The sequence below is a fragment of the Myotis yumanensis genome, unplaced genomic scaffold, assembly GCF_028538775.1.
Source record: "Myotis yumanensis isolate MYYU_CA2020_CCGP unplaced genomic scaffold, mMyoYum1.0.hap1 SCAF_1, whole genome shotgun sequence".
In the NCBI taxonomy this organism is placed as follows: Eukaryota; Metazoa; Chordata; class Mammalia; order Chiroptera; family Vespertilionidae; genus Myotis; species Myotis yumanensis.
The window spans coordinates 68,627,840-68,655,232 of record NW_027223752.1 but is presented as its reverse complement, the minus strand read 5'-3'; the positions used below and the strand labels follow the sequence as shown (position 1 = coordinate 68,655,232).

Genomic DNA, 27,393 nt, shown 5'->3' with positions numbered 1-27,393 from the left:
ATCTGGAGTCACAAAGTTTTCCTTCATCTCTTTAGTAATAATGACTAGTCCTTTGTCTGAAGCCAACCCACTGAAATTTTAGTAAAAATAATAGTAACATATATTAAAAAAAAAAAAAAAGCCTATGTGTTCACAACAGAAAGGACAATATTTTCACTCTAAGAAGTGTTCCAATATCCTCTTGCATAACTAGCAACAATCAGTGGCTTACCTCATCTGGGTGGTAATTATGGAGCTGGCTGTGAATAATGAACTGTAACCAATCATTTGCTTTGGCACATTCTCTAAGGTAAGACGTGCTCAGTTTTATATTGTGGAGCCTGCAGAACTGTACCACCAATGCCCACTGGATGCTAGATTCGCTGTATAACCTGTAATTGGGGGTGGGAGTGGTAGAGAGAAAAACTTGTTAAAATATTGCTTTAGTTTTAAACTGAAAAATTAAATGAATTTAATTACAGTATATTCTCTAAAAAGCTTTTCAAGCTCAGCTGGTGTAGTTCAGTGGTTGAGTGTTGACCAATGAACCAGGAGGTCGAGGTTCAATTCCTGGTCAGGGTACATGCCCAGATTGTGGGCTTGATCCCCAGTAGGGGGCATGCAGGAGGTAGCTGATCAATGATTCTCTTTCATTGATGTTTCTATCTCCCTCTTCCTTCCTCTCTGAAATCAATAAAAATATATTTTAAAAAATAAAAAGCTTTTCAAAAAATACCAAATATTTATTAGATTGTTTTGAAAAAAACAAAAAAGAACTGTTAACACACAATAGCTTTCTGAAAATAATACAATAAAATTCAAGGATAAATTGTTTCACACTCATAACTGTAAACCTACTTCTGCCCCACTCTGTAAAAGGAGAGGAGCTTTTGTGGATAGAGGATCACCTCAAATTCCAATATCAACTGACATATCAGCAAGAAAACATTAAAGATATCAGAGTCAAATTTTCTGATACCCACCCCACATGTTCTGAAATGATTTCAACATGTAAAATTGAATAGACTTCCTGACCAGTAGGGCAGTGGAGGGGGCAAAGCTCCTCTCCATCTCTTGGAAACTCCATCTCTTAAGAGGGAATCATGACAAGATTAAAAATGGTGGCAGAGTAGGAGGATGCTGCATGGACATGCTCCCAGGAACAAGCTGGAATTACAAGTGAAATACGGAAAGGCTTCCTGAATAATCAACGGAAAACTCACAGGAGAGAACCCTGATACCCAAAGACTGAAGATGGAGACCGCATAGAGACTGGTAGGAGGGGTGGAGGTGTGAAAGGGCTGGCCGGGCACCCACAGACGGCAACTGAAGTCCTGGAAAGTTATCTCAGCTGTGGCGGGGAGCCACTGAGAGCTCTGGGATCTAATCCCAAAGCTGGGCTCCCCAGCAGAGAGCACCAACATGAGGAGGGTACCCACATAACATCTGGCTGTGAAAAGCAGTGGGGTGCTGTCTGCCAGGGAGTGGCAGCTGAAAGTTCGGGCACCCTCTTAAAGGGCCAACACACAAAAATTCCCTGTGGAGCCACCCACCTTGTACTCTGACAGAGAGAGGGTGAAGTGGACTGGAGCTATGAGAACAGAACCCAGGACTGGGGTCTTGGGGGGTAGAGCTCAGAAGGTAGACACCCCAAGTTTCCTGGGCTGAGTCATTCCCTCACACAGCAGAGGACATCTTTCCCACATAGACATCTACCTTGCCTGGGGGGAAGACAGTCAACACATCCTATTGGAAAACACCTTGCCCTGAGTCTACTTAAGACAGTGGTTGGCAAACTCATTAGTCAACAGAGCCAAATATCAACAGTACAACGATTGAAATTTCTTTTGAGAGCTAAATTTTTTAAACTTAAACTATATAGGTAGGTACATTGTTATTAACTTACTTAGGGTACTCCTAAGCAGGCCTTTGCTAAAAACATCCTCAAGCTGATTGAGGTACGTTCGCTGAGGTTGACCCCTTCCAATTCTCCCATCCACACTTAACTTGTGCATGAATTGCGCGCGCCTCCCCCGCGCTGCGTATCCCATGGCCTGCTCTGTGTCTCCCGTCGCCTGACCAACCGACACCCCCCACTTCTTCAAACGCTACTCCTTCAAAATAGACTCGCCCAAGCCAAAAACTGACTTCTGTGCATGGGCCATGAAGTTTCAATTGCACTGTACGTGCACACCCGCACGTGGTATTTTGTGGAAGAGCCACACTCAAGGGGCCAAAGAGCCGCATGTGGCTCGCAAGCCGGGGTTTGCCAACCACTGACTTAAGAGATTAAAAGTAACAATTAGCCCCCGGGCAGAAGCAACTGCCCCACCCTGTTGAAAAAACTCTCACCACACCTGAGGATGATTGCCTGGGGGCAATTCAAGTTGGAATCCTATTAGTCTATAGACAGAGGCGGTTTCTAGAGGCTTTGAGTCTTTGCCTGATCCAATTAGTCAGAAACAGCCTTTAAATCTGTCCTGCACTAGAGATTGAGAGGTGTAGAGGATCTACCTAATACATAGTCACAAACCCAAACAGACAACCAAAATGAGGAAACAAAGGAACCCCAAATGAAAGCATTAGCAAATTCTCCAGAAGAGATAAATGAAGCAGAGACAAGAAATTTATCTGAAACAGAGTTCAGAGTAATGATGTTAAAAATGCTCAACAGTATGAAAAAAGATATAGTAACTATGAAAAAAGAACAGTCTGAAATAAAGAATGACATAACACAAATAAAGAACACACTGGAAGGAATACACAGCAGATTAGGGGAAGCGGAGGATTGAATCAGTGAATTAGAAGACAGAGTTGAAAATATCACTCAATTAGAGAACCAAAAAGGACAAACAATTAAAAAACAGGAGGACAGCTTAAGGGAGCTGTGGGACAATGTGGTGAAATGTAACAATATTAGAATAGTAGGTGTGCCAGAAGAGGCAGAAAGAGAGAAAGGAATAGAAGAAGGTGTTTGAAGAAATAATGGTAAAAAACTTCCCTAACCTGGTAAAGGAAAAAGTCACATAAGTTCAGGAGGCAAAGAGAACCCCAAACAAGAAGAATCCAAATAGACCCACGCCCAGATACATCATAATTAAAATGCCAAAAATTAAAGACAAAGAGAGAATCTTAAAGGCATCAAGAGAAAAGAAAACTGTTACCTACAAACGAGTTCCCATAAGGTTGAGACCTGATTTCTCATCAGAAACTCTATAGGCCAGAAGGGAATGGCATGAAGTACTCAAAGTAATGGAAAGCAAGGATCTGAGACCAAAATTACTATATCCAGCAAGGTTATCATTCAAAATAGACGGTCAAATAAAGAGCTTCCCCGACAAAAAAAAAGGCTAAAGGAGTTCATCACCACCAAGCCAGCATTCCAAGAAATGCTAAAGGAATTGCTGTAAGGGATTGCTGAGAAGAAGAAACAGAGAGAGAAACCTAGCCATACAGAATTAAAATGGCTATAAATAAGTACCCCTCAATGATAACCCTAAATGTAAATGGATTAAAAGCCCCAGTCAAAAGGTGTAGGGTAGCTGAATAGATACAAAAACATGACCCAACTATATGCTGTCTACAAGAGACCCACCTCAAAACAAAAGGCACACAGAGGATGAAAGTGAAGGGATGGAAAAAAATTTTTCATGCAAATAGAAAAGAAAAAAAAAGCTGGAGTAGCAATATTCATATCCGACAGAATAGACTTTAAAAGCATCATGCTAAGCGAAATAAGCCAGTCAGAGAAAGATAAATATATGATCTCACTCATTTTTGGAATATAATGAACAACATAAACTGATGAACAAAAATAGAGACACGGGGGGTGGAGTGGGGGGGTATATTCTAGTATATAATATAAGTAATCCTGTTATTTGCAGATTTTTAATATTTCCTACAACTTTTGTGATATACTATGTCAGTACAGTTTTGGTAATATTATTATAATTAAAATCCTTTTATTCTTGAAATATTAATGTTTATTGCATGTAATATTATATGTAAGATCATTTTTCTTGAATTGTTTATTGCATTTAACATTGTCATATTTAAAATCGTTTTTCTTGAGATATTAATGTTTATTGCATGTAACATTATTATATTTAAGATCATTTTTCTTGAAATATTAAGGTTTACTGCATGTAACATTATATTTAAAATCATTTTTCTTGAAATAAAAAAAAACTGAAAGAAAAAAAAAAGAGGGAATCATTATCTTCACCTTCCTTTTACTGATGGTAAGATGTGATTAAAACCAATATCCATTTACTGAGTATCTGCTGTATGTTGGAGAAATAAGAAGATAAGGTCTGGGGGGTTGGTGAAAACACCTGAGGTACTGGTGGAAAGACTAGGCACACACACTGAGACAATAAAACTTGCTGGAAAAGAGGCTGCGATTGCAACTCACAAACCTTTTTATTTCCTGTTGTTGAATACTGTTCCATATGGCTTCCTCTAAGAGAACAAGCAATTCTTCTGTGGTTGTTTTTTCACCCCCAGCCACTTTAGACAGCTTTTCAGCTATAAGAAATACAAACAACCAATTTGGTCAAGAGAAAGTGTTAAGGAACTGGGCATTTCTGTTTGAAGAGTATAGTTCAGAGCCATTTCAGTATCCAATTAAAAGGCCCAACAAAGTGAGGCAAAGAACAAGCACTGAAGGAAAGGGATGAAACGGGAAGGTAACTGTTTCTTCCCCAACAACTCACAATTCAGTGCCTTAGACCTAATTCATCCTGTGTCCTTTAAACAAACCAACCCACAGAAAGAAAGGTGCTGTACCTAGAGACTCTCTGATAAAGCTGTACTGAGCGTCCTCATTTGCACACCTGTAGCTCAGAATTATATTGGCCACTTTCATATCAACTCTGAGCCTGAGGCTGTCGAGCCCAAGCAATTCTAAGAAACAAACACAGGCAGCTCCTATTGAAGGTATGTGGAAGGAAGAGAGGCCTAAAACATAGGCTTCATTGCCTACTTGCTGGATCCTGAAAGAAAGCAAAATCACATCAGCACATGAAACTATCTCATCATCAGGAAAAACAGATCAGTGATACATGGAGTGTCAGACGAATGTGATTTTTGGCTTCCTCCCCATTCCCTTTTTGTGACCTTTGCTCATATTCATTTAGGTTCTGTAGGTTGGAGGAGTAGGAAGATACGGTCTGGGGGTTGGTGAAAACACCTGAGGCACTGGAAGAAAGACTAGGCACACACACTGGGACAACAAAAACTTGCTGGAAAAGAGGCTGGGATTGCAACTCACAAACCTTTTTATTTCCTGTTGTTGAATACTGTTCCATAAGCCTTCCTCTAAGACAGTGGTTCTCAACCTTCTGGTCCTTTAAATACAGTTCCTCATGCTGTGACCCAACCATAACATTATTTTCGTTGCTACTTCATAACTGTAATGTTACACTGTTATGAATCGTAATGTAAATATTTGATATGCAGGATGGTCTTAGGCGACCCCTGTGAAAGGGTCGTTCGACCCCCAAAGGGGTCGAGACTCACAGGTTGAGAACCGCTGCTCTAAGAGAACAGCAATTCTTCTGTGGTTGCCTTTTCACCCCCCCCCCCCCCCATTTCTTTATATTGGATGTTTCCAAAAAATGTATACACACTTTAACAGCTTATAAGTCACTTGACTTTCACTCCTTTTCAGGTTTAACTGATTTGAAAAAATGGGTGGAGCCAGACTAAGCTTTGAACAAAGGAAATATATCGTAAAGTGCCACTAGACTTGTTTTATAGGGGTACATAAAAGATAAAGTTTATGGTATAAAATCTTCAACAGTCAATGATTGAGGGTGCACAAATACCAAATGAAATGGTTCTTGATGTTTTTAATTCTGTTGCTTTGCGTTTTCAGCAGGGCCTGGACCAGATCAGGTATCAGTTTAAAAACAGGCATTGACCCCCCCAAATTATTCATTTATGTAGATTCTTTTACATTTTGAAAATGAACTGTATGCTAATAAGACTGACTTTATAATAATATAAGTACATATATATATTTTTTGAACGCCCCGTATTTTACCTTCTCCTAAAACACCTACTCACAATCTAAATTATTCTGCTTCCAATTTCATCTAGGGAACAGGGAGTAGAATTTCCAAAAGACTGCCAACTTGTGATCTTGTCAATTACATGTACACAAACTACCAAGAAAATTAATGCCACTTAAAGTTTGATGTCATAAAGCACATACATTTTAAAGGACTCATATGTACTCTTAAATGAAAATTTTTGAGGAAAGACACACAAGAATTTACTATGTAGAATGAGGCTAGAAGACTGAGGGACTTTTTAAAAAATTTATCTTTATTGTTGAAAGTATTACAGATGTCCTCCCCCCTCTTTTCCCCCCATTGACCCCCCTAGAGGGACTTCTATATTTTCATTTTTCATCCTTCTGAGCTACTTGAATATTTTACCAATAAAATGCATTACTTTGTTAATTATAAAACAAACCAATAAAGCAAACCTAACAAAGATCTTAAATACAGAATTCACATCTCATTATAGAACTCTCTCTTTAGCATAATGGCTAACATTTGGCAAGCTCCTGGATCATTTTTTTAAAATATGATTTTAAAAGTTATTTAAAATCTTTTTTTGTTTCCCCCAAACCAGTGTGGCTCAGCAGTTGAGCGCCAGTCCAGGAACCAAGAGGCCACTGGTTCAATTCCTGGTCAGGGCACATGCCCAGATTATGGGCTCGATCCCTGGTGGGGGCCTTGTAAGAGGTAAGCCAATCGATGATGTTCCTCTCTCATCGATGATTCTCTCTCTCTATCCCTCTCCTTTCCTCTCTCTAAAAAAAAATCAATTAAAAATACATTTAAAATATATATACACACACATATATAAAATATATATATATATACACACACACATATATATATATATATACTTTTAATCTTTTTTTCTATTAACAAAAGTAACACACACTATGCCAAAAACTGAGGCTACACAGAAAAACACAAATGGAAAAAAAAATCACCATCCAAATAGAATCACTGTTAACTCTTATACATGTTTTCAGTACATTTTTTAAATGTACAGGTAAAATACACAGATATACCTTTTATTAACAGTATAAATTGTACTTTACTCACAGCTGCTTGGGGGTCTTGCTCTTAGTTAATTCCTGGACCAGAAAAGTACCAAATGCAAATGATGGCCGTCCGTGATATAAATAATAAGCAAAATTCAGACGTTCCACTATAGCATATTTATTAACCAGATCAGGGCTAGAGAAATGTGGGAGATGACTCGATACATCTGGGGGAAAAGTGAAGCGATATTAATGCCCTACACCTCATCATGATTAACTGCAGATCTGTACATGGAAAACGTAAGTCTACAATGGTAAAAGAAAACCGGTTGCTATAATCATTTTGTACCATTATGTGTCACTTTGAACCACCAAAATGTAATAGTTTTATTTTAATGTGGAGAGATGGCCCTCATTTAAGCAAAAATGTGTATCTGAGAAGCTGCATGAAAACTTATAAATTGTGCTTTCCCCCCATGGAACTTACTTATAATTTTATATATTTTAATTCTATATCTCACTTCACAATAGCAATAACCTTTGGACTACAAAATCTCTGCCAAAGATCTGCAAAAACTTTTAATTCATTCATGAAGCTCATTATGCAATAAAATCTCTACCTAATATATTTATGTGTTCTCTATTCACCAAGGCCAGGTCACTGTACCATGCTAATAAATACTTTGAGAAGAACATCTTTTTCTCCATATTAATACCCTCCTCTACTCTCCTTATCACTAGCTGTATTTTCTGATGTTGTATGCACAGAGCACCTTATTATTATCTACATGTTGGTACCATCTTTCCAGCAGAATGATTCCGTTTAAATTTCCAGCCCTAGCCGGTTTGGCTCAGTGGATGGAGCGTCGGCCTGCGGACTGAAGGGTCCCAGGTTTGATTCCGGCCAAGGGCACACGCCTGGGTTGTGGGCTCGATCCCCAGTAGGCGGCGTGCAGGAGGCAGCTGATCAATGATTCTCTCTCATCATTGATGTTTCCATCTCTCTCTATCCCTCTCCCTTCCTCTTTAAAATCAATAAAGAAATATATATATAAAAAAAGATGAATCTTAAAAAATAAAGTTCCTCTGTGCCCATGAAAATAAATAGCCAAGAAGTTTTTTTCTCTCTTTTCAGAGAAATTTAAAGTCAGAAGATACTTGGATGTGAGAAGTTAGTATGCAATAACCACTCCTGTCAAGCCCTAATATTTGACTCTTAACCATTTATTATCTACTAGAGGCCTGATGGACGAAGATTTGTGCAAGAATGGGTCTTCCTGCCCTAGCCGGCTTGGCTCAGTGGATAGAGCCTCAGCCTGTGGATTGAAGGGTCCCAGGTTCGATTCTGGCCAAGGGCACATGCCTGGGTTGCGGTCTTGATCCCCAGTGGGGGGTGTGCAGGAGGCAGCCGGTCGATGATTCTCTCTCATCATTGATGTTTCTCTCTCTCTCTCTGTCTCCCCTCCTCTCTGAAATCAATAAAGAAATATATTTTTAAAAAAAAGAAAGAAAGAAAGAAAAACAAAAAAAACAAAGGGCCTTCCTTCCCCTGGCTGCCAGCACCGCTTCGCTCTGGCCAGAGCCGCCTTTCCGCCTTCCCATGCTGCCCAGAGGCCCGGAGCGGCTGGGGCAGTGTGGAACACCTGCATTGTCGCCATGGCGACGATGCAAGCATCCCGCCCCACCCCTGGCTGTTTGGTGCTTGCGTATGCAAATTAACCCATCTTTGTTGGGTTAATTTGAATAGTCACTCCTGATTGGCTGGTGGGTGTCACAAAGATATGGTCAATTTGCATCTTTATTATTAGTGTAGATTTTTTAAAAGGTGAGCTAACATTCTGAACTGTTAAGAAACCAATTCTGGAAAACAGTGTATGTGTTCTCATTTTCAAAGTTCAAAGCTTATTTCTGAAATAAAGTTTTATCCTCCCATGGAATTATAAAGACTTCTTATATTGTGACTTGGCTCCCACAAAAGAAGACAAAGATCTTAATGGAGTCTCATCATCTTACAAAACTATTACTTAAAAGTACATCCTCTTTGTGATTAAAAAGTAGTCACATGCATTATCTGTATGCTTTGTGAGAGCAGAGTAACTTTGGTCACTTATAATTTCACATAAAACTATTCATTCATTTTTTAAATATTTACTGAGTACATGTCAAGTATATGGTACTTCCAGGTGCCAAATGAGTAAACTTAAGTTTTTTATTAAAATAAGACTCTGATTTTTTGGCAGTTGGGTGATAGTGTTGGAGATTGTGTGTAAGAGAAAATTCTACCCAAATGGAAAATTTTCTCTGACTTGCCATGGAAACAAAGTCAACATGCAGTCGCTTTATATCCCCTTTCAGTGGTAAAACCATGTGAAAAAGTTAGTAAACACTTTAACTAAATATAGCCCTCCAATTTTATAAATCTGTATTATTGTCTTCATAATTGTTTCATTTACATTGTGCTTTAGTTGCTCAAGAAGTTTTAAATGTCTAAAAACCCAGCAGGGAACATGCCTTCAATGTCCTTTTTCTCTACTGTGTACCTACTAGAATGCTCGATCTCCAAGAGGGAGACCAAGACCCTGGCTACAAGATGGAGGTGGAGGTAGAAGAACAGGACAGGGGTTCTGTCTAGTCTCTAGTAACTTTACTGAGATTAAAACACGTGTTTTCATTTGAAAATACAATAAGCACTACTTTTTCAGCACTCAATAAATATTTATTGAACATCTATTATAGGCCTGTAATGGGCTCTGGACACTAGGTAAATTCAATAAATTAAAATGTGAACTTATAAAACTGACACATTAGAAAATTCATTTTTATGTATGTCAGTAAAGAGTCACAGGTTGTATATTTTTTTTTTTAAATATATTTTATTGATTTTTTACAGAGAGGAAGGGAGAGAGATAGAGAGTTAGAAACATCGATCAGCTGCCTCCTGCACATCTCCCACTGGGGATGTGCCCGCAACCCAGGTACATGCCCTTGACCGGAATCGAACCTGGGACCTTTCAGTCCGCAGGCTGACGCTCTATCCACCGAGCCAAACCGGTTTCGGCTCAGGTTGTATATTATGTGCTAAGTACTCTAAGTAGTAATTTGAAGCCAACTTTAGAGTCACTTAGGCAGAGACACCACAGGTTACATGATATTAAAGGCTAACGCTAAATTTAATAATTAAAAAGATAGAAAAAGCAGTGTTTAAGAATAGCATATGTATGTTAACTATACTTTTAAAAAGGCGTGCGCGCGCGCGCACACACACACACACACACACAGAAACAAAACAGAAATTCTTGTAATCTAGAGAGGAAGACAATGTGTGTGTAACTGGTGCTGACTGTGTTAGTAACTGTGTCAGGAACTGTGAGAGGTTGTTAAGTGCCTTTCATTGTCTCCTTTCATTCTCAATGTAACATGTGAGGTGGGCACTATTATTAAACTTATTTTATATGGAATTTAAGGTCCTTGCCCAAGGTCCTACAACTATTACATGGTAGAGCTAGGATTTACCTAATACCAACACTTACACTCTTAACCTTTATAATACTACTAGAGGTCCGCTGCACAAAATTCGTGCACGGGGGTGGGGGGTACCTTAGTCCGGCCTACACCCTCTCCAATCTGGAGCCCCTCGGGGATGTCCACTGCTGGTTTAGGCCCGATCCCACAGGGACCGCTGGCTCCTAACCACTCACCTGCCTGCCTGCCTGATTGCCCCTAACCGCCTCTGCCTGCCAGCCTAATGTCCCTAACTGCTCCCCTGCTGGCCTGATCGCCACCTACTGCTCCCCTGCCAGCCTGGAGGCCCCCTAACTGCTCCCTTGCTGGCCTGATCACCCCTAACTGCCCTCCCCTGCCGGCCTGGCCTCCCCTAACTGCCCTCCCCTGCTGGTCTAACTGCCCTAACTGCCCTCCCCTGCCAGCCTGACTGCCCCTAACTGCCTCTGCCTTGGCCCCTGCCACCATGGCTTTGTCCAGAAGACATCCAGTCTAATTAGCATATCACCCTTTTATCAGCATAGATACTGCTAACAAAGGGATTTTTGGAAAAGAAGAAATGTAAGCAGATAAATACATACTATATTTCCCAGCAAGTACAGCACTAGTGACCTAATACAATATGTTTTTAATTCACTGGAATATACCTTTATTTTTAAAGTAGAAAGCAGTAAAAAAAAACTGGGTTGGCTTTTACATAAATCAACTTCTCCTATAGATCAACATTGTTGAAATGCTTCCAAAGCAAGAAGTACCCATAATGACTTACCTCCTATAGCCAGTGTGTTGGCAGACTGCCAGCCAAACAATCTGCTAGGATCAAAAGGCAATAATGACTGTAAAAGGGGAAAAGTTAAATCAGAGTTAAAAATTAATTGATTCTAACAGCCCTTTGGAGCTCAACCCATAAGCAGCACACTTCAACCAACTACATAATATCCCTAAAAATTTGTTCAGACTCTGCAGATCCCAAAATAAAACTAAAATTAACATGGGAAATCGTGCTTTCAAGGCCTGCAACTCCCAGTCCCCATTAAATACTTCTGTAGATATCCAATAAATAGGAAACTTTTACTTGCAAGCACTTATAGAAATGGGAAGATTTAACTAGAGGTGATATGGACTTAAGATGGCCAAAATGAAACTCTTTTGACACCTAAATCAAATTTTTGCATGCAAAATTAGAAAAAGCCACCTCTAAAATTAAACTGAATGAATGGGAAACTCATCTTGATTGGAAATTAGAAGTTTCTGAGAGGAGCACAGATAAATTCTCTTCTCCACAGGAAGTTAATAAGAACTTGTAGAGCCCATCTCTGAACTAAGGAAGGCTCCTGAAGCTGCTCAATGCCAATGCCCTACTTTTCCCTCTTCTCCAACTGCCCTGCTGTACCCTTTACTTCACTGTCTGGACTTAACTCTCCTTTCCTCCTCCCTCTTCTTTCTCTTCTTACCTCCTCCACCTCAGCTCCCTATGCAGCTCTCTACTGACCTAGGGGACACTCAGAAAACCAGAAAAGCCAGTCTCAGGCAGAGGAAAACCAGTGATTGTACAGAATTAAGGAATTTACCTAAAGATTTCCATGACTTTCTCCAAAAGGAATTTAACTGTTAGAACATGTGATCATGACTATACTGATCTATTTCAATCAGTATATCTACTGATTTGTGGAGCAAAGCAACAGAATTACTAATTAAGAACTGCTGGGAAACTCCTGTTTATTGCAAAAAGCCAGATCACCTTAAGAAGGGTTATAGAAAACTGAAATGGGATTCAGAAAGAGAAAAGAAGCAAGCATAGGCTTGCTCCAAGGACTATGAGAGGGTGTTTCCCCTTTTTACTACTTGTTTAGGAGAAACTGAAAGAAAGGAAATTACTAAGACCCTTGTAGATACTGGGGCTACTTTATCTTTTCTTAACCACACCCAAGGAGGTTGCTTTTTCCCTCCGAGTAAAGCTTCTGTACAAATGGTAGGGGTATCTAATCAACCAAGGCCTGTTTTGATATCAGAACCTGTTCCCTGCCAACTAGGGAATGCTATGGCATAATATAAATTTTTTGCTAATAAAATCTGCCCCAACTTACCTGATAGAACAGGATTTCCTTAAAATCAGTGACACCCACATAACTATTTTCTATATTCATTTAGAACAAAATGAATTTGATTATTAAACCAATTGGGAAAATGATTATTTTAAAGGAATCTCCACAAAAGGAAACTAATCTTGAGGCTGACTGTTTGCTAACCATCTTTTCTTCATTATTAACTTCCATGAGAGCCTCAGGAATGCCTTAACAGGGACCCTGCCTTCCCTCCTAGGGGCAGTGGCCCTCTCCCACCTAGGCCTCTTAAAGGGGAAGGGAGGGGGGAGTAAATTGATTCTAAAGTAAGTAAACAAAATTATATAAAAGGACTTCACAGGCAGTCTGCTTCCCTTCTCCAGGGCAACTAAAAATCTTATCTTTCTGGACATAAATCCTTTGAACATAGCTGAACACAAAAAAGAATGTATGAGACACTTTGCTATTTTAATAAAAATAGAACTGGCTGTGTTCCTTTTAAAGACTCTCTTCACTTCAAATTATGTGTGCAGAGTGCACTCTCTTTTGGTAGAAGCAGCATTAATTATAATGTAAAATGGACTTTAGAAATGTTTTTGGAATCAAAAGGCAAGAGGACTAAGAGGCTAGAATATATTACCACGTAAACTTGACAAGGTAAGCTAAGGCAGATCAGGAAAGGAAGAGTAAGACAATCAGATCAAGAGTTAAAGAAATGTATGTGCCCAGCCAGCGTGGCTCAGTGGTTGAGCGTTGACCCATGAACCAGGATGTCACAGTTTGATTCCCGGTCAGGGCACATGGCCAGGTTGTGGGCTCGATCCCCAGTGGGAGGTGTATGCAGAAGGCAGCTGATCAATGATTCTCTCTCATCATTGATGCCTCTATCTGTCTCTCCTTTTCTCTCTGAAATCAATAAAAATATATTTTTAAAAAATGTATGTGATGATCAAAACATGAACAACAAAGAAAAAAACAGACTAAGGTCAAGTCAGTCAGAAAATTGAGAGCAGGGAGCAGTGGCTGTTTGAAATCTGTCTAGGCCAAAGGTTCAGCAAAGACTATAAACACATGGTGGGAGGAATACAGGAGAAAACAGAACCATTAAGTCAACATTTAGATGTCTAAGGAAAGAGCAGCTTTGATTTTAAATCAAGGGAAAATTTGTGGTCTGTACATTAACTGTTCTCTATTTGAAAGACCCAGAGTGGTTTCTGTTTTCCTGGTTGAATCCTGTCTGATACTCCCAAATACCAGCCACCTAAATAAATACTGTACCTGAATAAGGTGGTAGAGTGTAATATCCGGTGGTAGGACACTAGGGGCAGTGTACTGTGGGAAGAGAGCAGTTTTTAGCTTGGGATAAGGAGTTAATGCCATCTTCAGTAGCTGAGGATCTACTTTTTTCAAACAGTTCTCATTTTCTTCATTCTGAACAACCTAAATAAAAAGACAGATAACATGGTATACAGTAATGTTCTTTTCTTCTCCAAATTTGCTCTTTTGTCACAAAAACCTGTGAAACAAGATTAGCTTGAGAGTACATGGTGGTGAAAATAACATTGGTCAAGGAGTCAGAAGCCACCCAGCCTGTGTGGCTCAGTGGTTGAGCGTGGACCTATGAACCAAGAGGTTGCTGCTTCGATTCCCGATCAGGGCACATACCCAGAGGGTGTGCAAGAGGCAGCCGAAACGTGTTTCTCTTTTAACAATGTTTCTATCTCTCTCTCCCTTTCCCCTTCTCTCTAAAAATCAATAAAAAAAAATTTTTTTTAAAAAGGAGTCAGAGAACAATAGATCTTGTTCTGGTTCTAAGACAAACTACCATGTAATCTCGGGCTAGATATTTAACATTAGGCTTTAGATTCTTCACCTACAAAATTAGGAACTTCAGCTCGATCAGTGGTTTCAAACTGTGTGGAAAAGCTGTTTGAAAAAGGACTGTTACTATATTACTTAAAATATTAAATATTGAATTAGATATTAAATAGTAAATATTTTAAAAGAAAAATAACTACTAGACTAGATGATGCTTGTTCAGCTTTCATGTTACTCTATGACTAATTTCTGAAAGGTGATTAAGAACAGAGAAGTAAATAACCATATAAGTTAAGGTATATTGCAACAATCTAAAAGAGAAATCTTTGAAGATAAAATGTTTAAAAGCATTCTTATGTTCCCTCTAACCAGGCACACTATAATTTTCAAAAATGCAGAGATGGGCAAATTTCTATTGGGTCCCTCAAAAGAGTTTACATAGCTAAAAATTATGACTTCCCTTTTACCTAAGAGGGCAAATAGTACAAAATAATTCCCAAGTCACAGATCTAAAGTATACTTACTCCCAGAAACAATCAGATCCTAATTCAATCCTGAAAATGAACCTAGGACATTAGAAAACAAATAAAAGGGAAAAATAATCTCTCTACAACATATTAGTTCCCTTTCAATTTAAGAGGATATAAAATTTCAAAATTCATCCTTGTTGTATGCTCTTTTAATCTAATAAAATACTTATGAGTGGATATATATATATATATATATATATTGCATGGAATTTCTCTGTTTTAAAATAAAATACTGCTATTGTGGACACCATCCATTAGGGTGACCAGTGTCCCTTTTCTTATTTATTTATCTTTTATGTCTCCTTTTTCCCCAATTGACTCCCCCTGCCCCCCAGTCATTCCCACCCCAGGCAAGCCCCCACCGCCCCAGTGTCTGTGTCCATTGGTTATGCTAATATGCATGCATACAAGTCCTTTGGTTGCTCTCTAATCCCCCCACCCCTACCATCTGTCGCTGGATCTATTCTTGTTCATCAAATTATATTGATCATTATATCCCTCATGAGTGAGATCATGTGATATTTATCTTTGTCCGACTGGCTTATTTCGCTTAGCATAATGCTCTCCAGTTCCAACCATGCTGTTGCAAATGGTAAAAGTTCCTTCTTTTTTATAGCGGCATAGTATTCCATTGTGTAGACATACCACGGTTTTTTAATATGAGTGGTTATATTTGAATACAACTTATTTCTAGAAAATCCATAGATATTTCTGCTAAATTTAAAATCAGTCCTATTTCGCCATAATAGGTAGAGGTACTGTCCATACCTGGCTGACACCACCAGGAGCATACATTGTGGTAGCAAGGGCCAGGAGGGTATGTCCTTCCAACAGCATACTGCTTACACTGGCCTGGTTGCTGGGAATCAGTATTTGAGCATTTGCAAGGCTAGCCTGGAAGATCAGTTTAGGATCTGGAAAATAAAAGAGTATGTTTTTCTCCTTAATGTAAATTAAGAATTATATAATTCTGAGAAAAAAAATTAATTTTAACTCTCTCCAGAGGAAGGACTCTCTAAATTTAAAAGCAATAGGAAAATATCACAAAGAGAAAAATGAAAGATTTGTCTATGTAAAAACAAAACTTATATTAAAAAACTGAAGGGTAGTAATGAACTAGGGGGGAAATTAACAACAGATGACAACCTAAGGATTAATGTCTTTAGCCAAGAGCTTCTACAAAACAATGCCCCAAATACTAACAAATAAATGTACAAAAGAAATAACCATTTTACAAAAGAGAAACTATAAATGTCCAACCATAAAAATATGTAATTCACTAACAATACAGAAATGCACATTAAAATAATTAGATGCCACATATCACCTATCAAAACAGCAATGATTTTAAAAAATAACCATCGTCAATCAGAGAGCTGGACAGGGTGTGTAGAATAGCTGGGACTTATGGTACAAACCCCTTAGAAAGCAATCTGGTCTTATAGCAAGAACATTCAAAGTGTGCATAACCTTTGACCCAGTAATTTCATATCCAAAAACCTATCTAAAGAAATAATCTGGCCCTGGAAGATTTGGCTTAGTGGATAAAGCATTGGCCTGTGGACCAAAGGGTCCTGGGTTTGATTCTGGTCAAAGGCACATACCTTGGTTACAGGTTCCTCCCCAGCCCAGGCCCTGGTCAGGGCACAAGCAGGAGGCAACCAATTGATGTGTTTCTCTCACATCAATATTTCTCTCTGTCTTTCCTTCTCTCTTCCACTCTCTCTGAAATTCAATGGAAAAATATCCTCGGGTGAAGATAACAAAAAAAAAAAAAAAAGAAAGAAAAAATCTGAAACAAGACAAAAATTTCATGTTCAAATATACTTAAGACTATTATTTACAGGAGAAAAAAAGCAGTCTCAATGCTAATAAATGAGAGTAGTAAATTAAGTGACTATATGCATACAAAGAAATATTATGTAAACATAAAATGGTCATTGTTTCCAGGAACACAGGAAACTTCTTATAATTACTATATGGGGGAAAAACAGTATACAAATACACAAACATTTCTTTTTTTAAAAATATATATTTTATTGATTTTTTTACAGAGAGGAAGAGAGAGGGATAGAGAGTTAGAAACATTGATCAGCTGCCTCCTGCACACCTCCTACTGGGGATGTGCCCACAATCAAGGTACATGCCCTTGACTGGAATTGAACCTGGGACCTTTCAATCCACAGGCCGATGCTCTATCCACTGAGCCAAACCAGTTAGGGCCACAAATATTTCTTGTATCCCTAGCATTTACAGACTGTTGAAAGGTAGGAGCTCAATAAATATTTGTTAGATGAATGAAATACTATAGACCAAAAAGAGCATGGAGACAATAACTAGAACAAAATACATTACAATATATCAAGAGCTACCTATAATCTTCCTATCTCCCTAGGCTATCTACCCATGGACATGTTATCTTCTCAATAGTTTCTGTGGCTTCCAATTATTTATTTTTTTACAATGAACATATATTACTTTGTAATCAGCACCAAAAATAACAAACAAAACAAAACAAAAGAACACATTAGGAAAAAATTCTTCATTTGGAAAGAAACCGGACATTACATAAAAGTGAAAGACTGGCTGTTGACATTCCTTGCCCTTTCCCTGGAATAATACCCTCAGGGCTCACAGGGCGGTTCTATCTGATTATAATTAGAGCAATGTTCTCTGTCAGCAGCTCTGCCACAGAAGACGCAAGCCCACACATACTGTGCCTATCTTTTCACTCCATCTGGAGTTCCTTCCTAAGAGACAGACCACTTCTTCATTGGAAAAGGGTGCCAATTTGCCGGAGAGCAGGAATTCAGCCTATAATAAACTGGTAGGAAGAGAGATAGCCAAAGAAAATAGAGCAGGAGAATGAGAGGAAAAGAAAACAACTATATACTGTCTGCTCTGCCTGGTTTTTCTTGGCTCGGGAGAGGTTAACAGTTTTGATCTTCTGCTTCTTAAACAAAGCTTGAGACTAGATTATAGCCAGATATTTGTCTACAGCCAAATGATTTATTTAAAAAAGTTCACAAGTTAAATGCCACTCAATAGACCAGTTACTTATTCAAAGAAATTTTTGTATTTAATACAGTACCCATACCTGTTAAGTTACTAGAAACTTCTCGACACTGAACTAAAAATTCAAACCAAGGGTGAGTTTCATGTAATTCTTTTTTTCCCAAAAAGGAACAATTTGGAGGACTAAGCCTGTATATAAAACAAAAGAAAACAAATTCTCTGATTAACATGCAAGATAAGACAGATAATTACAACCATGTTTGCTCAGGTAATAACTAGCTTTAAAAAAAAGAATCTCAGAATTAAAAAGTAAATATAATATATGTACTCCCATTTGTGTTGTGTTTTACATATTTCTTATGATCTGGAAATAGAGGAAAATTTTAGAGACAGAAATAATAATATTTAAACTGTGTTTACTACCATAATACAATATTACCAGCTTTGTATAAGATTAACAGATAACTTGTACTTTAAAATACTTTGTATTTTGCCGAAACCGGTTTGGCTCAGTGGATAGAGCGTCAGCCTGTGGGCTGAAAGGTCCCAGGTTCGATTCCGGTCAAGGGCATGTACCTGGGTTGCGGGCACATCCCCAGTGGGAGATGTGCAGGAGGCAGCTGATCGATGTTTCTCTCTCATCGATGTTTCTAACTCTCTCTCTCTCTCCCTTCCTCTCTGTAAAAAATCAATAAAATATATTTTTTAAAAAATACTTTGTATTTTATTATCCTATATAATAAAAGAGAAACATGCAAATTAGCCATCCCTCTGCTATGCTGAAGCCACACCCACAAGCCAATCCGAGTGACTATGCAAATTATCTGACAAAGATGGTGGCTAATTTGCATACGCAGGTGTCAAGCGCCCCAGGAGGCGATGGTGACTGTGGCTGCTGGCTCCCGGGACTTTCACCGGCCCCGGGAGGCGAGGCCGTAGCCACGCCTGTGGGCTCCCAGGACTTTTGCCAGTTGGGGAGCCATGGCCACCTGCGCCTAGCCACGCCCACGGGCTCCCAGGACCTTGCCAGCAGAGAGCGGGAGATTTGGAGGACTTGGCAGAGCAGGAGACCGCTGGACATAGAGCAGAGCAAGAGAGAGGGCGGCTTGGAGGGCACAGCTCCCTCTGTCACCCCAGCTTCCTCATCACAGCTGTGGAAACTGACAGCAGGGAGGAGGAAGTCCTACTCCCACAGAATCAGCCAGAATCAGCCATTGGTCAGATAGCTCTCAGCGGCCTGATAGCCAGGACTCTCATTCACCTGCATCTCAGACCATGACAGTAGAGAGGTGGGACTATGTCTAAAGAACAACTGTTGCTATAACATAGCTTTGCAGCCAAAAGATGCCGGCGTTATCGACAGAAAGTGTCTGCAGAGCAGCATGCGTCTGACCTTGAAAGAAGGCGGCGCCTGCAACAAGATGTATCTGAACACCTGCTACTGGAAAAACGTCGCTCTGATGCCGAAAAACACCAGCGTTATCAACAGAAAATGTCTAAAGACCAACGTGCCTTTGAAGTTGAAAGAAGGTGGTGGCGACGACAGAATATGTTGAGAGAACAGTCATCAACAAGTCCTACCAATACTGGTAGGAACTGCCTTCTCAGCGAAAATGGAGTACATGACGATGCAATCCTCGAACATAGTTGTGGTGGAATGACTGTTCAATGTGAATTTTGCCTATTACTCAGTTTCTCGGATGAAAAACCATCCGATGGGAAATTTACTCGATGTTGTAGCAAAGGGAAAGTCTGTCCAAATGATATACATTTTCCAGATTACCTGGCATATTTAAAAAGATTAATGACAAACGAAGATTCTGACAGTAAAAATTTCATGGAAAATATTTGTTCCATAAATAGTTCTTCTGCTTTTGCTTCCATGGGTGCAAATATTGCATCGCCATCAGGATATGGCCATACTGTTTTAGAATACACAGACAAGTTTATCACCGTACTGGAACTTTACATCCTTCGGGTGGTGTTTCTCGGAAGTTTGCTCAACTCTATATTTTGGATACAGCCGAAGCTACAAGTAAAAGATTAGCAATGCCAGAAAACCAGGGCTGCTCAGAAAGACTCATGATCAACATCAACAACCTCATGCATGAAATAAATGAATTAACAAAATCATACAAGATGCTACATGAGGTAGAAAAGGAAGCCCAATCTGAAGCAGCAGCAAAAGGTATTGCTCCCACAGAAGTAACAATGGCGATTAAATACGATTGCAACAGTGACCCAGGTAGATATAATTCTCCCCGTGTAACTGAGGTTGCTGTCATATTCAGAAACGAAGATGGAGAACCTCCTTTTGAAAGGGACTTGCTCATTCATTGTAAACCAGATCCCAATAATCCAAATGCCACTAAAATGAAACAAATCAATATCCTGTTTCCTACATTAGATGCAATGACATATCTTATTCTTTTTCCACATGATGAACAAGGCTAGGGAACAGATATTGCATTAAGACTCAGAGGCAACAGTGTAATCGACAATAATACTAGACAAAATGTAAGGACACAAGTCACACAAATGCAGTATTATGGATTTCATCTCTCTGTGCAGGACACGTTCAATCCTATTTTAAATGCAGGAAAATTAACTCAACAGTTTATCGTGGATTCGTATTAAAAAATGGAGGCCAATCGGATAAATTTCATCAAAGCAAACAAATCTAAGTTGAGAATTGAAAAATATAGTGGTTTGACGGATTATCTCAAATCTAGATCTGAAAAGGACAATGTGCCGATTGGTAAAATGATAATACTTCCATCTTCTGAGGGTAGTCCCAGAAATATGCAGCAGTGATATCAGGATGCTGTGGCAATTGTAACGAGCCCAATTTATTCATAACCATGTAAATATGGCAAGCCCAATTTATTCATAACCATGACATGCAACCCCAAATGGGCAGATAATGCAAACAATTTACAACGCTGGCAAAAAGTTGAAAACAGACCTGACTTGGTAGCCAGAGTTTTTAATATTAAGCTGAATGCTCTTTTAAATGATATCTGTAAATTCCATTTATTTGGCAAAGTAATAGTTAAAATTCATGTCATTGAATTTCAGAAACACGGACTGCCTCATGCTCACATATTATTGATATTAGTGAGTCCAAATTACATTCCTCTAATTAATTCCCTTTCAATGTGCACGAATTTCGTGCACTGGGCTACTAGTTTTTACAATAAAAACTCTCTAACATTTTCAAACTTAAGAGGTTTTTAAAACCCTTTACAGAACTACAGAGAAGCTAGGACTAAGGAGTTAAGGCTCAGAATAGGTCCTTTGAAAATATGGCTTTTAAATCATCTCTTGCCAGTAGCTTTGGGAAAAACATCTCTGTGTGTAATTAAGCCTCAATGATATGAACCAGAAATATACCCGTTTGAATTTCTAGCTTTTACTACACACATTTAAATGTTCTCATTAGCATACTGAAAGTGGGCTCTAGAATCAAACATAAGTAGAGTTAAATCTGACTTTGCCATTTACTAGGTGTGTGCCATAGTGGGACACTTAATCTCACTTGAAGCTTCAGTTTCCTCATCTGTCAAAAAGTAACCATTCATAAGGTTTTTGTGAAGATTAGTAAGATAATCTAAGTGCCAAGAACGTTGTAAGCATTCATATATTAGAGATTACTACTATTATTATTACTGACCCAATAGCAATGAACACTGGCCACAGATATGATTCTGCAAGTTAATCTTAAGTAGGTATATGTTGGTGCATGTCTGTATATCTATTGATCAATCCACCCACCCATCCATCCAAATGTAAATTTTAGAACATATCTAACCTGCAGTGGCTATGAATTCAAAGTTGTTTAACATTTGCCTGGTAATGAACGTATCAAAGAATTCCCAAGTTAACCTTTAGTCTCTTCCTCTCTTTTTAACTTTTTTTTTTTTTAAATTAAATTTTTATTGTTCAGATTACATTTGTTCCTCTTCCCCCCCCCCCCATAACTCCCCTCCTTCCAGTTCCCGCCCCACCCTCCGCCCTCACTCCCCACCCACTGTCCTCATCCATAGGTGCACGATTTTTGTCCAGTCTCTTCCCGAATCTCCCATTCCCCTTACCCCCCCAAAAATAGTCAGTCCATTCCCTTTCTATGTCCCTGATTCATTATAATCACCAGTTCATTCTGTACATCAGACTATTTATTCACTTGATTCTTAGATTCACTTGTTGATAGATGCATGTTTGTTGTTCACAATTTGTATCTTTACCTTTTTCTTCTTCCTCTTCTTAAAGGATACCTTTCAGTATTTCGTATAATACTGGTTTAGTGGTGATGAACTCCTTTAGCTTTTCCTTGTCTGTGAAGCTCTTTATCTGACCTTCAGTTCTGAATGATAGCTTTGCTGGATAAAGTAATCTTGGTTGTAGGTTCTTGGTATTCAGCACTTTGAATATTTCTTGCCATTCCCTTCTGGCCTGCAAAGTTTCTGTTGAGAAATCAGCTGACAGTCGTATGGGTATTCCCTTGTAGGTAATTGAGTCTCTTTCTCTTGCTGCTTTTAAGATTCTCTCTTTGTCTTTTGCTCTTGGCATTTTAATGATGATGTGTCTTGGTGTGGTCCTCTTTGGATTCCTTTTGTTTGGGGTTCTCTGCGCTTCTTGGACCTGTAAGTCCATTTCTTTCACCAGGTGGGGGAAGTTTTCTGCCATTATTTCTTGAAATAGGTTTTCAGTATCTTGCTGTCTTTCATCTTCTGGCACCCCTATTATTCTGATGTTGGTACGCTTGAAACTGTCCCAGAGGCTCCTTACACTATCTTCACACTTTCGGATTCGTTTTTCATTTTGCTTTTCCAGTTGGGTGTTTTTTGTCAAATCTTTGGTTTGATTCTTGTGCTCCTCTGGTCTGCTATTGGGTATAATATTCTTTATTTCAGTCCGTGTATGCTTACTTTCTAATTTCTTTATCGTAGCATCGAGGGTCTCATTAGTTTTCGTGAGGCTCTGCACAAATTTATGGCAAGCCCTCAAAATTGCGATTCTTAGCTCCATATCCTCCATTTCTGTCATGTTTTTTTGTCTCCGCATCTTTTATGCTTTCTTGGTGCACCCCCTTGTGGTCTTTGTGCGCAGTCTTGTTCTAGCCAAGCCTTAATTGTTGTAGTTAACACTAGAGGGATTTGACCACCAGGCCGACTGGCTGCAGGAAACAGCTGTGTGGAAAACGTCTGCCTTCTGGGGAGGCGCTAATCCAGCCTTTGCCTGAGGCGATCGGCAAATGGCTGTGCGCAGGGTTTGGGCGGGGCGGGATCCACAGGGCGGGCAGAGGGAGCAGTTATGGCCGCTCTCAGTCCCGTTCCCAGAGGCTCTGCTTCTCAGAACCCCGGCAGCCGCTGCAAACCTCGGAGAGAAAGCTGCCCTCAGGTTCCAACTGATGCCGGATAATCCCGCTTCTCCCATTTGAGTCTGAGTCCCTAGAGACTCGCCCGGATCTGGAGCCCAGAGTCTGAGACTCCCTCCCGACTGAAAACGACAACCGCGCCCTCAGCCACCAGCCCGCTTTGCACGCACACCTCGGTACCTTTGTATTTTCCACACTGCGCCGCCTCTGAGCCTCGGTTTGCTGTTCTCTTTCCTTCTAGTTGTAGAGTCTCTCTTCAGCCAGCTTTCCTGTGGTTCTGGGTGATGTCCGTTCCGTCTTTTAGTTGTATTTTTGAAATGGTTGTTTGCGGCAGCGGTCTCCGGTGTTTACCTACGCCGCCATCTTGGTCTCTCTCAATACTTTGATGTTGTCAAAACAAGTCATGGCCCTACTTGCTGGTCTTCTTGCCCTCGGGAGGTGGGAGATTTGATGGGGGAAGATTCGTCTGTACCTAAGGAGGGTCCTCCAAATTTTACAACCGTAACTTCTGGGCTCTTCCTTGGCATTAGGGAGACTTTGTAGAGGATGGTGTTATGCCCAAAGACTAGATTACGGTTGACCAAGTATCTCCAGGAGATCATTTCTTCTATGGCAGATTCTTTTCTTTCTCCCACATTGTCCACTCTTCTCACCTCCAGTGGCCGGATGTGCACTCTATGATTGCATCTGGCTTGTGGCATAGGGATTTTCCACCAAGAATCAGCAATGGAATTTGTTTTCTTACCTAACAGAGCATAGATGCCTTGTATCCCCAATAGGATGTCCTCTCTTTTTAACTTTTAAAGCATTTCTTTCACTTCATTCTAATCTCTAATTATTTAAAAGGTTAACAGAGAGCTTACAGATTTAACATCACCAAAAAACAAAACACATGGTAAGCATTTAGTTGAATGTAGCATGAAACTAAAAGATGTACCAAGTGCTGCAGTGAGGGAACTACTTCAGGAAGATCAGTATTCCTCCAGTGAATGCTCAATATTTTGTTCTTGTCACATACAAGTATAAGTGGAAAAGGAAACATGAAGACCTGCTCAAGGACAAATCACTCTCAGTACTTACTTGTAACAGTCGAGATAGACATAAAGAAGATACTGCAGACTGTGTTCCAAACAATAAAGAATGAAGTGAGAATGGAAATCCCAACCTTCTTTGGACTTGTAGTTGTGAACAGGGAGGGTATCTTGCATCACACCCCCAATACGGTTCAGTCTTAGGAGGAAGAGTTCAAAGTCTTCTAGTTCAGATCTAAGAAAAATCCCATTCCTAAAGGGCAGGTTTAAGAGATGGAAAATTTAAGAAGTTGCTAGATTCAGAGCACACCAAACCACTTCCATGAATTTAAGTCTCAGCTACAGAAGTTCCTCACATAATGTTCTTTTGTTTCTCTCAATGCCATTTTGTCATAACTTATAATATTGATGAAATGCCAATGTAACTTAACTCTTGTTTTTATCAAGTAGTCTGTGGTAAAACTGTTTTATTATACGTCGTTTCACTTAAAGTCACAAAACCTATCGACAACGTTAAGTAAGGACTTATTGTATTATTTTTTTAAAAAAGTATTTAAAAATTAAGACTGCCAATTTTTACTCTATAAGTACATTATGAGTCATATTTTGCTGGTTTCCAACAAAGGTTTCTGAATCACTTAGTATTTAAAGGTGGTAATGACAGTCTTGAGTTATCTTAAATATTTCAAAAACCTAAACTAAGCTATCTACATTTTTTTTTGGTTTTGGCTGGAACTATACAATCCAGTATGCAACAGTGGTTAGCTTTTGAAGCTAGATGTTTTAAGCACTGAGAAATTCACCAAAATATACAAACAAAATGATGGAGAAACTGAAGCAGACTAATTTAAATAAACCAACTACCAAACAGTAGAAATTTGCATTGAAATATTACTTTTTACAAATTTACTATTAAAAACATCATATACACCATATAAAGGAATACAGAAAATATATTATATGACCCAGCCGGTGTGGCTCAGTGGTTGAGCGTCAACCTATGAACCAGGAGGTCATGGTTCAACTCCCGGTCAGGGCACATGCCCAGGCTGTGGACTCCATCCCGGGAGGGGGCATGTAGGAGGTAGCCAATCGACATTTCCACCTCTCTGTCCCTCTTCCTTCCTCTTTCTCTAAAACCAATGCAAACATATTAATATATATATATATATATATATATATATATATATATATATTATATGGAGTTTAAAGAAATACCATGTTGCCCTAGCCAGTTTGGTTCAGTGGCTAGAGCGGCCTGCGGACTGAAAGGTCCCGGGTTCAATTCTGGTCAAGGGCTTATGCCTGGATTGCAGGCTCAGTCCCCAGTAGGGGGTGTGCAGGAGGTAGCCAATCAATGATTCTCTCTCATCATTGATGTTTCTCTCCCTCTATGAAATCAATTAAAAATATATACATATATGTATATGTATATATATATATATATATATATATATATATATATACATATACATATATATATATTTTTTAAAGATAAAAACCAAGAGGTTTTAAAAAGATAAAAACCAAAGGTAAAAGCTAATGGCTTTTATCATAAATAGAAGTAAAAAAAAAAAAAAAAGAAAAACCATGTAACCACCACCCAGATTATAGCACCTTCTCCACTGCATCTCCTTTGCTACCTTGACTTTTGTGATAACTATTCCCTTAGTTTTAGTCATAGTTTTAGCATTCATATATGTAATCTCAAATAATATATGGTTTGGTTTTGCCTATTTTAAACTTTATTTAGAAATAAAACATTTGCAAGGTTTGCATGGCTCAGTTAGTTGAGTATTGTCCTGTGCACCAAAAGGTTGCCAGTTCAATTCCCGGTTAGGACACATACCTTGGTTGTGGGTTTGATCCCTGGTTGGGGGCATGTATGGAAGGCAACCAGTCGATGTTTCTCTTTCACATCAATGTTTCTCTCTCCCCTCCTTTCTCTAAGCATGTCCTCAGGTGAGGATTAAAAAACAAACAAAACAAACACATTCTGGTACATTATGGAACATTCTTCTGCTCTACATTATGAAATATAACTATGTTGATACCTGTGGCTACAGTTTGTTAGTCTTGTTATATATTACACTGTATGATTATAATACACTAGAGGCCCGGTGCACGAAATTCATGCACTGGCGGCGGGGGGGGGGGGGGGGGGGGGGGTTTGTCCCTCAGCCTGGCCTGTGCCCTCTCGCAGTCCAGGAGCCCTCAGGGGATGTCCAACTGCTGCTGAGACAGGAGAGGCTCCCACCACCGCTGCTGCATACACCATCTGTGAGCCTGTAGGAGCACACTGACCACCGGGGGAAGCTCCTGCGTTGACTGTCTGTGTGCATCATAGCAACCGGTCATTCCACTGTTGGGCCAAAACTGGCTCTCCAACATCCCCCAAGGAGTCCCGGATTGCAAGAGGGCACAGGCCAGGCTGAGGGACCCCACCGGTGCATGATTGGGGCAGGGAGGGACATGGGAGGTTGGCCAGTCAGGGAGGGACCACAGGAGGGCTCCAGGGCATGTCTGGCGCATCTCACTCAGTCCCAATGGGCCAGACCCCAGCAGCAATCTCACCTACCAGTCAGAGCGTCTGCCCCCTGGTGATCAGTGCACATCATAGTGACTGGTCGACAGGTCGACTGTCTGCCCCCTGGTGGTCAGTGCACGTCATAGTGAGCGGTTGAGTGGCCTTAGCATATCATTAGCATATTACGCTTTGATTGGTTGAACACCCGACTGGCTGCCTGGACACTTAGCATACTAGGCTTTTATTATATAGGATTTTATTTATCTACTCTACCTTTGATGGTCACTGCAGTTGTTCCTAGATTTTTTTGTAAAATAAATTCATGTTCCCATGACTATAAATGAGGAAGAGCACCTTTTTACATGTTTATTGGCTATTTTTGCTTCCTCTTTATGAAATGCCTAATTGTGGGGTATCTTCCCCTTCAGATCCAAGCTCTACTCTTCTCCTGCTCTGTGTCCTTGAAAGCTCACCTGTATCGGTTGC

At 39.6% G+C, this 27,393-nt stretch overlaps 1 protein-coding gene across 1 annotated transcript in view; it reads right to left on the bottom strand.

Moving 5' to 3' along the window:
- Window positions 1–27,393, bottom strand: part of SPG11 (SPG11 vesicle trafficking associated, spatacsin) — a 112,292-nt gene that overhangs the window by 47,346 nt on the left and 37,553 nt on the right. Inside the window, exons 16-24 of the mRNA XM_070423533.1 lie at window positions 24,430–24,633; window positions 18,055–18,161; window positions 15,726–15,871; window positions 13,888–14,049; window positions 11,316–11,382; window positions 7,107–7,272; window positions 4,768–4,973; window positions 4,398–4,506; window positions 212–371 (exon numbers count right to left, since the gene is read on the bottom strand). Of these exons, the coding sequence (XP_070279634.1) occupies window positions 212–371; window positions 4,398–4,506; window positions 4,768–4,973; window positions 7,107–7,272; window positions 11,316–11,382; window positions 13,888–14,049; window positions 15,726–15,871; window positions 18,055–18,161; window positions 24,430–24,633 (1,327 nt within the window). The remainder of the gene's footprint in view (window positions 1–211; window positions 372–4,397; window positions 4,507–4,767; window positions 4,974–7,106; window positions 7,273–11,315; window positions 11,383–13,887; window positions 14,050–15,725; window positions 15,872–18,054; window positions 18,162–24,429; window positions 24,634–27,393) is intronic.